This window comes from Rhineura floridana, chromosome 1, assembly GCF_030035675.1.
Source record: "Rhineura floridana isolate rRhiFlo1 chromosome 1, rRhiFlo1.hap2, whole genome shotgun sequence".
NCBI lineage: Eukaryota > Metazoa > Chordata > Lepidosauria > Squamata > Rhineuridae > Rhineura > Rhineura floridana.
Window position 1 is genome coordinate 264,035,675 of NC_084480.1, and position 12,454 is coordinate 264,048,128.

The following is a 12,454-nucleotide window of genomic DNA, read 5'->3' on the forward strand; positions in this document are numbered from 1 at the left end:
TAGGATGATTTCTCCAGTGCAACTATTGTGTGAAGGCAAAACACATCCTTTGTTGAAATGTCTCTAGATGGCAATTCAAGCTTTCTAACACATTTTTCTTATTTTGTTCAATTATATCTCTTGCATAACCTTAGAGGCTTGCTGCCACAATGGCAGAGTAATGTTCTGAGCCCCATTTATTTCAAATACTGTTCTTCAAAAGATTTGTCACTTTTTCTTTGTAAGAAACCTGTTTTGTAGACAAGTGGAAAGCACATACGTTAAGCATTCTGTTTCTTAAGGAGTTACAGCATAATATTATTTTGAGGCATTTCAAAAAAGCAAAGCTGTGAAAGCAAGGATGTCTGATTAAACTATGAAAATAAGATATCATGTAAGGCTGTGGTCCATGAGCTTTGGAGTTCTGTGGAGTCTATGACAGAAGGGAAATTGTTATAGTACTGTAGTTCCAGTACCAGAAAAGATCAAAAGTTCATCCAGAAAAATACTGTCTTTTTATCTATACAAGCTTTGAGAAACCTTTGGTCTGTGTGCCAAGTTAAGCCTGGCCAGGGCCCTAATTTGGCCTGCAAAGCTGTTTTCCCTAAGCTGTGCCCATCTGCCCCACCCTGGATGTCATATATGTTGTTAGGCATGGGGTAGATAAAGATGTGACTGCAAAGGAACAATTGGTAGCCTTACAGAACACTCCTGATTGTTCCTTGGTACGCATGGCTTTTATTTAGGGTTGCCACCTATCCATGCCACCTGGTGCCCGCTTAGTCCATTAGGTGGCACAGATTCTCAGCTTTCATTAAAAGAAAAGAGCTAGTCTCTAGCCCTTGTGGATCCAGAGATAGAAGGCAAAATGTGGAGGCAGTTTTCTGCCCATTTTGTCCGGACTTCCAATGCAAAGTATTTAGAGTTTTCACCATAGAGATGACCAGGGCTTTAGAGTGTCGCCAGTCTCCATCCATAAAGCCCATAAGCCTACGTTACTTCCTTGCTTTTTCTTTTAGAGCTTTGGTGGGTGCACATGCTGCCTGAATTTTGTTGTGGTTACTGCAGCTGCCATTTTGCTTGGTCAGGTGGCTATGGTGAGTCCAGGGGATGGTGTTTCTTGTGCATGAACCCTTGAGTGGGGGGGGGACTGGCAGCTCCTGCACCCCAGGCAGTGTTCAACCTAAAGGGATCAATGTAAGATCTGGCGTTAAACAACAACACACACAGGTCACTGGGCAGAGCAGATGAGCAATGAGGAACCCATCCATGAGAGGAGTGGCAGGAAGGAACAAGGAGTAGATAGCCTTGCCCTTGTCTTCTGTGGTAATTCACCACATCCCCATGGTTATATTTCCCTCTACCCGTGATCAGTGAAATTGGGGTGGCATCTCCCATGTTCCTCCATACTAAGACTCCTCCTAAACACCTGATATGGACCCAGCACAAGCCCACCAACAAAACCTGCCTGAGCCAATTATCTCAGTAGGCCTCTGCAAGAATTGGAAACAGTAATACGCATTCAAACTTTTTCACACACACCCTCCTGTCTCACACTCAGGGAGGGCCAGCCTTCTGCCAGTTACAGACTCTCACTCTGAAGGCATCTGTCAACTTTCTCGTATTATTCAGTTCACTACACAGGCTCTCACCCTGTGCAGGAATTACACATGCACCACACACCCTCACCACCACCAGTCTCCTCTAGATTGGTTTAACATTTTTTTAAAAAAGGTAATAGAAGGGTGGTAGCACCCTTGCCCTTGGGACTCCCTAAGGGGCTCTCCAAGGGGCAATTCTCTTTGGTGTTGCCCCTTTGGTGGTAACCCCACTGGTGGCAGACCCACCGCCCAAGGGCAGCTGGGCTTTTATGCCTCCTGGCCCAGCCAGCAGCTAATGCAAGAGGCTGCAAGAGTAACTGAAGCCTCTCTCTGGAGCCAGGGTCAAGCAGGGGGTCCCAGTCCTTGCAGCGCTTACCAGGGACTTCAGCTGTCTTGAGGGACAGGAAGCCAAAGGAGCAAAGAGCAAGCACCCAGATGCTCAGATACCCAGGGCAGGTCTTCTTCAGTCCCTGAGTGCTGCAACTGATTCTAATTAGTAAGGGGAAATAGTCTGGAAAGTAAAATGCAGATACTCCCACCTTCAGAAATGAGGTAGATGGCTATTGGACAAGCAGGCCTTCTTTGTGGTGGCACCTTAGCTTTGGAACTTCCTTCCCAGACAGTTCTCCTGAAGACCTTCAGTATTATCAAGAAGTCACCAGGCCACTCCTTCCTATTCAACAGAGCTTTTAATTACCTTCAAGAGTTTTATTGGTTGTAGCTTGCTCTGTTGATAAAATTGCACTGCTTTTTAGAATCTGATTATAAAACATTATGATTGTATTTTGATGTTTTCATCATGATGGTTTTTAATCTTTCATTCGTCATGATGTTATTCATAGTGAAAAGTGGGGTAGATTAGCCATCTGGCTGTATCAGGCAATAGCCAGTGGCTGACAAACCAGCAGATATCAGTGTGATGGTGGACAGTGCTGCTGGCCACTATGCCATCATTTTTGTGCTATTCAGTAGCACTGGCTGCCAATGGTGATATAAGGTAGACTAAGGGCTTATCCACAAGGGAGCATTACTTCATACTAGCAGTTAACGGCTGTACCTTGTTCCGGTCCTCCCCACATCCATGGGTATGTTGATTGCCCTATCAGCCAGCTCTCGGGTCTCCGGATGCTGCTCTTAAATGCCAGATCGGTATATAACAAGACCTCCCTCATCCATGATTTACTCCTGGAGGAGGCAGCCAATCTGGCTTGTATAACTGAGACCTGGGTGGGCGAGCAGGGGGGAGTTAGTCTCTCTCAGCTGTGCCCACCGGGGTACCAGGTTCAGCATCAGGGTAAACCTGAGGGTCGGGGAGGGGGGGTTGCTGTAGTCTATAGGAGTTCTATTTTCCTTTCCAAGCACCCTGTCCATGTGACTACTGGTCTGGAGTGTTTACACCTTGTATTGGGTCAAAGGGACAGATTGGGGATTCTGTTGGTGTACTGTCCACCCCGCTGCCTAACAGACTCCCTAACTGAGCTGACGGAGGTGGTCTCGGAGATACTGTTGAGATCCCCCAGACTATTGGTAATGGGGGATCTCAACATTCATGCCGAGGCTACCTCATCTGGGGCAGCTCAGGACTTCATGGCCGCCATGACAACCATGGGGCTGTCCCAATATGCTACTGGCCCAATCCATGTAGCAGGGCATACTCTAGATTTGGTTTTCGCAACTGGACAGGGGGATGGTGATCTGAATGTGGGGAGCTTTACATCAGTTCTTTTGTCATGGACAGATCACCGCTTGTTGAAGTTTAGACTTACAGCGGCTTCTCCCCTCTGCAAGGGTGGAGGACCTATTAAGATGGTCCGTCCCCAGAGACTAATGAATCCGGATGGTTTTCAAAGGGTTCTGGGGAGTTTTCCAGCTGATAGGGCTGGCGCTCCTGTCGAAACCCTGGTTGAACTGTGGAATACAGAAATGACCCGGGCAGTTGACATGATCGCTCCTGTGCGCCCTCTCCTATGTAGAGCTCATACAGCTCCATGGTATACTCTGGGGCTGAGAGCGATGAAGCAATATAGGAGACGTCTTGAGTGCTCGGCACCCTGGGTCCTCCAGTATGGAGTTCCGCAGGGGTCAGTTCTATCCCCCATGCTTTTCAACATCTACATGAAGCTGCTGGGTACAGTCATCAGGAGTTTTGGAGTGCGTTGTCACCAGTATGCTGATGACACGCAGCTCTACTTCTCCTTTACATCTTTTTCAGGTGAGGCTGTCGATGTGCTGAATCAGTGCCTGGTCGCGACAATGGACTGGATGAGAGCTAATAAACTGAGGCTCAATGCAGACAAGACTGAAATGCTGTTAGTGGGTGGCTCTTCTGATCAGATGATGGATGTTCGACCTGTCCTGGATGGGGTTGCACTCCCCCTGAAAGAGCAGGTTCGCAGCTTGGGCGTTCTTTTCGAACCATCCTTGTCACTTGAGGGTCAGGTAGCCTCGGTGGCACGGAATGCTTTCTACCAACTTCGGTTGGTGGCCCAGCTACGCCCCTATCTGGACAGAGACAACCTTGCTTCAGTCATTCATGCTCTGGTAACCTCTAAATTAAATTACTGTAATGCGCTCTACGTGGGGCTGCCTTTGAAGACGGTTCGGAAACTGCAGCTCGTGCAAAATGCAGCGGCCAGATTGTTAACTGGGACAATGCGGTCCGAACATATAACACCGATTCTGGCCCGTTTGCACTGGCTGCCTATATGTTTCCGGGCCCAATTCAAGGTGTTGGTTTTAACCTATAAAGCCTTACACGGCATGGGACCACAATACCTGTCGGAACGCCTCTCCCGATATGAACCTACCCGTACACTTCGGTCAACATCGAAGGCCCTCCTCCGGGCGCCTACTCAGAGAGAAGCTCGGAGGGTAGCAACAAGAAAAAGGGCCTTCTCAGTGGTGGCCCCCGAGTTATGGAACGATCTCCCCCTTGAAGTACACCTGACCCCAACGTTAATATCCTTTCAGCGCCAGGTTAAAACGTTCCTCTTCTCCCAGGCATTTTAATTAATTATGTTAATCATTTTTAATCATTTAATCATTCAACATTATAACATCTTTGTATTTTATACTTTATGCTTTTAGTATTTAGAATATCAGTATTTTTAACGTTAGTATTTGTGAGTTTTCTAATTCTATATGTGTTTTAATTGTATATTGATGTATTTATTCTGTTGTGAACCACCCAGAGAGCTTCAGCTATGGGGCGGTATAGAAATTTAATAATAAAATAAATAAATAGACACTGTTTTCCCCTCTGTTTTCTACTTGCACTGTCTGCAGTGAGTGCTACAAGCTAGATGCAAATATGGTCTCTTTAATTCACATCAGCAGTCCTTCTGTGAAGGATCAATAACTCAGTTTCCTAATGACAGTGCCCTCTAATTTTACATTTCCACTCCCTCTGGTTGCTAGGGAACTCAGCATGCTCAGTTTATTTTACCAACTGCAGTAGATTCCTCAAAAAAGGGGGGGAATAATCAAAACATGATGGGCAAAAGAGGGGTGGAGAAAGAATACACCTCCCTCTGTTTACACCCCATGGGCAGAGGATCCAAAATTAGTGTATATCAGGAGTTCTGAAACTTTGTCCCCTACTGTACCTCGACTGAATAGTCAATGGTGTTTGTGGGCAAATGAATTGATTTTATTCCTGTTTTAGCAATTGTAACATGTTGTGCTAGTGATCTATGATTTTTAAATTTATTTCTATTGCTACTATTATTTCTGCTCTGGGTACTTATATATTGATGTTTTTTTCAACTTTCATCTACACAAATGCTATTTAGGTGCCCTAGCAAGCTGAGACTGAAGGGCTAGTCTCCTAATGCATCACCAGATAATCAACTGCCCTTAGATATTTTAAACTGGGTACCCAGTGTGGCAATTAAAAAGAAACAAGCTGGACAAGTTTATTTTGAGTTGATACAGCTGAAAGTACAAACCTTTGTTTGAGCAGTATTACAACTTTGTGCACAAGTCAGACCAAAAAGGAGAAAGGAGAAAAAAGAAATAAAAAATAAGCTCCCCACTCTTTTTAGGTGTCTGCAAATAAGGGAGAAATAGGTGATGCCACCTATGTGAGTAGCAGCAAACACACAGTAAACCACCGTGCTACTAGCATGATGTTAGTACTAACCCAATCTGCTGATTATTTTTTAGCTTGAGTTGTTACAGCTTAAAGGACAAACCTTTGTTTGAGCAGCACAAGTTAGAGGAAAAAGAAAACAAAAATAAAGACACCATTCATCTGCCAGGAATTGGGGCTGCTTGTTGCAGTAAATAGCTAGCAGAACACTGTCAGTAGTCTGCCCCCTGTCGCTGTTTGCAACAACATAAAAAGGCCAGCAGAACTGAGGAGAGCAGCTGGAATTTGCTTGCCACCCTACATGAAACAAAATGAAAGAATGGAGGATATAGTGGGTATGGAAAGGTATGAAAAAGTAATGATCGATACTCCCACCTAAAAACATCAAACTGTCTGCAGCTACTAGTGGACCAGAGTGGAGAGGTATTTTTCTTCACTTTTTGTATTATCAGCTGATTGGGTTAGTACATATTTACAGGGGGAAACTGCATGACAGCTTCTGGTTGCCGGTAACACCATGTGAACGATGTGAATTAAGAGGAGATTTGAGTAGCAGCAAATACACACTAAACCACCATGTAGATAAGCCCTAAGCCTTGAAGCATGGTGATATTTGTTGTTGTTATGTCCCTCCAAGTTGATTTAGACTTATGGCAACCCGGCGCCAGGTCAAAACTTTTTTATTCTCCCAGGCATTTTAATATTCTTAATATTTTTAATACTTGAACTTATTTTAACATATTTCACTTGTAGCTAATAATGTTTTAGGATGTTGAATGTTTGAAATGTATGTTTTGATGTTTTTATTGTGATTTTATTGTATTTTATAGTTGTAATAATTTTATGCTGTGCACTGCCCAGAGAGCCTTCGGGCTTTGGGCGGTATAAAAATTGAACAAAATAAAATAAATAAATAATGAATCAGCGAGCTCAAAGAGCACTGTTATAAACCACCCTGTTCAGATCTTCTAAGTTCAGGTCTGTGGCTTCCTTTATGGAATCAATCCATCCCTTGTTTGGCCTTCCTCTTTTTCTCCTGCCTTCTACTTTTCCCAGCATTATTGTCTTCTCTAGTGAATCATGTCTTCTCATTATGTGTCCAAAGTATGATAACCTCAGTTTCATCATTTTAGCCTCTAGTGATAGTTCTGGTTTAATTTGTTCTAACACCCAATTATTTGTCTTTTTCATGGTCCATGGTATGCATAAAGCTCTCCAACACCACATTACAAATGAGTTGATTTTTCTCTTATCCGCTTTTTTTACTGCCCAACTTTCACATCCATACATAGAGATCAGGAACACCATGGTCTGAATGATCCTGACTTTAGTGTTCAGTGATACATCTTTGCATTTGAGGACCTTTTCTAGTTCTCTCATAGCTGCCCTCCCCAGTCCTATCCTTCTTCTGATTTCTTGACTATTGTCTCCATTTTGGTTAAGGACTGTGCCAAGGTATTGATAAGTTCAATGTCCTCATTGTCAACTGTAAAATTGCATAAATCTTCTGTTGTCATTACTTTAGTGACGTTTAGCTGTAGTCCTGCTTTTGTGCTTTCCTCTTTAACTTTCATCAGCATTCGTTTTAAATCATTACTGGTTTCTGCTAATAGTATGGTATCGACTGCATACCTTAAATTATTGATATTTCGTCCTCCATTTTCACACCTCCTTCATCTTGGTCCAATCCCGCTTTCTGTATGATATGTTCTGCGTATAGATTAAATAAATAGGGTATTAAAAAATTCCCCCAGATGCCTGTGGATTCCCTGCGCTTGCCTAGCTAAAGCTGCACAAGGCTGACCGAAGGCGATCGATCGAGCTCTGCTGTGCCGCTGGTGAAAAATCGAAAAAGGAAGAGGGCGGGCCCTTTTCCTGCGATGGCGTCTGCCTCTGCGCAGCGAGGGGCGTGTTCGCCAGCTGCCCAAGCAAACGATGCTTCCCGCGGCGAAACAGGGTTGTCGCCTGTTTTACGTTTCTGCCTTTAACAGAAGGGAGGAACCCTAAGCGAGTAACAGAGAGCCCACGCTTTGCACGTGGAAGATCCCAGGTGCAGTGTTTGACACATCCAGTTCAAAAAGGACCAGGTAACGGGAAATACCTCTTCTAGAGATCCTGCCAAAGTAGATAATCCTAATCCTGGGTTTGAGGGACGAAAATAATCTGATCTGGCATGAGGCACGTCAGAATTTCCTGGCATGGAAATGCAGTGATGGAGAAGCTGCCCCTGTTGAACTGCTGTTATTCAGCTGCCTTAGCCTTCTGCCAGTCAACCTTATGCGAACTCTCGCAGTCGACAGCAGCCTCCCTTTCTGACAGAAGCCGAGGAAAGGCGCGCTTAAGAACTGTTTCCCCTTACCCTTCCAGCCAACTCCTTTTGTCTTCCAGGGAAAGGCGACCTCCTCCTTGGATTGCTGGACAAAGGGTTCAGCTCTGAGCGACCTCCGGTGGAGGGGAGCTTAAGCCTCCGGGAGTTGGGATGTATAGTTAAAGTGTGCTTAGGCGCTCTACCTTCGAAGGAAACCTTTCAAAACGAAGTTGCAGGGCTAAGGGGGTGACTGTGATTTGACTGTTATCTGGACGCTTCCGAATTGTACAGAACCCTTCGGCATTCTCTTCAATCCGACCCAATCCTAAATTATCGATCAGATTCAAAATGGTCGCTTCTCCGGCAGCCCAAAACGCGATGGGCCCCTTGTCCACTTATCGAGGCTGGTTTGAAGGAAACAAATTCACCAGTTTGGAACGTCTTGGGACTTGGAAAGAAGACAGCCCCCCCCACCTCACCTCCTCCAAAGTACAATGGCCTGAACCCAGGCCTCGGCCTGAGCAGCAGGGCAATCAAAGCAGAAAAGATGAGACTTTCCACAAACCGCTACGACTGTAGGTGGACAACGACTATCTTCCTAAACGTCTTTGGACTACAATCCTAAACCTGGGAGTAAGCTGCATTGAGTTCGGTGGGACTTACTTCTGAGTAGACATGCACTGTTACTTTATGAAGTTTGGAAGGACAGTGGGAATTAATGCCAATACTGCAGTGTTGCAGTGCAGTACTCTCTGTGTCTACTCAGAAGTAAGTCCTACTGAGTTTGTTGGGACTTACCCCCAGGTAAGTGAGTAGGTTAGCAGTCACTTGCTCAATAATTTGCTTTAATAATGTTATTTGTTATCTAATTTTGAGAATTGTATTATTTTATTGAGGTATTATGTTCTATTGATGTATGTTCATTTTTTTTGTAAGCCGCCTTGAGGGCCTTTTGGCCAGAAGGCGGGGTATAAATTTAATAAATAAATAAATAAATAAATAAATAAAATACACCCCTGTCTCACACCCTTTCCGATGGGGAACCAATCGGTTTCTCCATATTCTGTCCTTACAGTAGCCTCTTGTCCAGAGTATAGGTTGCACATCAGGACAATCAGGTGCTGTGGCACCCCCATTTCTTTTAAAGCATTCCATAGTTTTTCATGATCTACACAGTCAAAGGCTTTGCTGTAATCTATAAAGCACAGGGTGATTTTCTTCTGAAATTCTTTGCTCCGTTCCATTATCCAACATATGTTTGCGATATGATCTCTGGTGCCTCTTCCTTTTCTATATCCAGCTTGGGCGTCTGGCATTTCTCGCTCCATATATGGTAAGAGCCTTCGTTATAGAATCTTGACCATCTTTACTTGCATAGGATAGTTCCATAATTACTGCATTCCCTGGAATCCCTTTTCTTTGGAACACAGTGTTGTAGTTGAGAGATATTAGAGTGCATTGCACAATATAACAGAGAACTTTTTTTTTTTAAACAGCTTTACCTCTGTATACATCTTTCACTACGATGTATCTGCATTTTAGGGCTTTTTGAGTCTTTTGCATTCAAGCTGACTGCACTGTTTATGCACAAAGTCCTTCTTGTCAAATTGCTGGTTGTCTCAGAGTCTGGTGACACCTTTGTCCTCATCAAAATGCTTATTTGTGAGGACGGTTTGTTTCTCTTTTCTCTTATTCAAGAGGAATTTTCAGCTTCTCAGAAATGTTTAATGGACTTAGTATTGAGGTTTCTTGGATATATGTTATACTGCTTGATGAGTAGTCTTACTGTTTTCTTTAAAAGGGGCATAGTAGTATCAATATATAGCAATATATAGTACAATAACAGGCTACATAAAGTATAGAGTGGGCAATTAATATTTTCTCTTTGCAGCTCAATTCTGTTTCATAATTGGCATGCTATTCAGAAAGTGTAAGTGACCAAGAAGGCCAAAATATGACACAAGGAAAAACCCTGTATTTTAAGAAACTTTAAAATAAGTACAGGTGGCCTTTAGTATTGAAGCAACAGTGCTAGGTTATAGGTATTTAATTCTCCTCCCTCCTCATGCGGGGAGGGGGAATACAAGTACAGATGTTGTTCCTGCATTCTTTCCCCATGAGGGAGGATCCTAATATCAGCCTTGTGTATCTTCTTAGATGGAATGATAGGATAAATTAGTGCAAGCCTGAATACCCTACACACACACACACACACACACACACACACACACACACACACACACACACACACACACACACACACACACACACACACGCATGTATGCACACACACATACACACATATTTTGTGGGACCATTTGTCTTCTGCAAAAGGGAGCAGGAATACCAGGTGACTTTCAGGTGTGTGTGTATACAAGGTGAAAGAAGGCTTTTTCCCTTCTCCCCTCCCTGCTTTTTTTTTTTTTTACATAATGTCATTCCCAGTTTCTCCCAGCTTGAAGCAGCAGCAAGGCTCTTTTTGATGTTTTAAAAAATGAAACAAAAGAAATAAAATTCTCAGCCTCTTCATTTTTAAGGTAAGACAAAATTCTTCAGATTTGCTGCTATCAAGTTGTGAAAAATTACTGGGATGAATATTCCATCCCAGTATAACCCATTCATCCAATGCCATGGCACCAATCAAATTCAGATCCTCCTGCATCCGATTTAACTAAAACAAAAATTCCAGAAGTTGGAATCTGTCATTATGCATCTTCTGTGTGGCATAGGTTTTGGCTCTGTCTCATCTTTATCTTTTAACCTAATTCTCAGCTGCTTCCTTTATATGTGTCCAGGAGTAATGAAAAACTCAGCATTTGCTAATTATGCATTTGATTAGATCAGATAGGAATGTGAATCTAGCCAAGCCACAGTACATGTGTTGGTAAGTAGTTTCAAAACACTATGCAAATCATTTATTAGTAGCTCTGGTATTCTGTTTGCTCTCTTTCCTGCAACTGTAATGCATTGGAAAGTAATTATCTGCTTACACTGAGACAAGCAATTCTCCATTAATGCAAGCTTTTAAAAATGTATTCAGGCAATTTAAGCAAAAGTGACTTTTTTGTTCTGCTCAGTGTTTGAAACTGATTGTAGGAATTTTGGTGACAGCGCTTGCAAACAACAACAAAACTTCAAAATGTAACTCTCTTTGTTGTAAAGGTATCCAAAGAACAAGTGTAACAACTACCATGAAAACATTAATGACTGGGTCTGAGAGAGGAGTTCCTTAAAATAAATTTCTAATAGCTTTGCTCATGATTGAAGAAACAGGAGAGAATACAGTAAGTATTATATACATGATAAAATTTTATAGCAGTCCTGTAAGTATATCTCTGCTTGACAGGCCATTTATCATAACTGCAACCTGGAATAGAACACTGTTCGCATGGAGGGTTTAATCACCCAAAATAGGCCACAGAAATGTTGTTCAGATAAATCTTATTTAGCCTCATATGTTTCAGAAAATTGAAGAACTGAAATATTTTTGAAAACACACATGTATGTTATAATCCCCAATTTTTGCCTTCACAATGGACTTATGCTTGATGCTTTCCCTGTTTTTACACCAGGATTAACTTTAAAAATATAATTTAGTATAACCTCCCAATTTGCTGCTTGTCTTCCGTGCAACAAAAATTTGGGTATCAGAGATGTTGTTTTAGACTACCTGAACAGTCTTGAAAACATCTGTTCTGAGCATGATAAGGTTCTTATAGTTGGAACCAAAGTGAGCTACTTAATGAACAATCTCTATGTCAAATACAAGTGCTATATGCCTTTTTAGTGACCCAAAAACCTTTCTGTGGTGTTAATGTGACCCAGGGGTATGTGCACTGAAATTAATATGTGGCACATGGTGCGTATCAGCATGATAATTGATGCCCTGCCTTACTGGGCTTATGTTTTATCTTTTGCATCCTGCCTTTGATCCTCTTCTTGGAGGACAGAGGAATAATCACTCTTGAAGAAAATGCAAATGGCCAGCACATTTTTTTTTAAAGCCAGATGAAATTCTTTATCACATTTTTGCTATGAAAGCAAACTTTCTTCAGCTATAGGGAAGGCATGACTGATATCTATATAATAATGTGTAGGTTACGGCAGAATTATTCATCCTTGGCCCCCCAGATGTTGTTGGACTACAACTTCATCATCACTGAACATTGTCTAGGATGGCTGGGGATAAGAGACTTGTAGTCCAACAACATCTGGGGACACAAGGTTGAAAAAAGGCTGGGCTAGGTTACTTGAGACCTTAAAAAAAACATTAACATAGTTTGGTTAGCAAGGAATACAACAGGAGGTACCTGGACTACTACTAGGAATGTAGAGATCTCAATATTGCTGTCCTATAAGATGAGCCATGGGTGTTGGCAGTAAATGTAAAAGGACTGGGCAGCAGGTGACGCAAAAGACTTGGAGAGCTGCTGTGAGTAGACAATATTGGGCTATTAGTCTGTCATGGTGTAAGGC

General features: G+C 42.7%; 1 protein-coding gene across 1 annotated transcript in view; it reads left to right on the plus strand.

Moving 5' to 3' along the window:
- The first annotated feature begins 11,176 nt into the window (after positions 1 to 11,176).
- NKAIN3 (sodium/potassium transporting ATPase interacting 3) overlaps positions 11,177 to 12,454 on the plus strand; it is a 332,467-nt gene continuing 331,189 nt past the window's right edge. Inside the window, exon 1 of the mRNA XM_061599855.1 lies at positions 11,177 to 11,262. Coding sequence (XP_061455839.1) covers positions 11,236 to 11,262 — 27 coding nt within the window. The 5' untranslated portion in view covers positions 11,177 to 11,235. The remainder of the gene's footprint in view (positions 11,263 to 12,454) is intronic.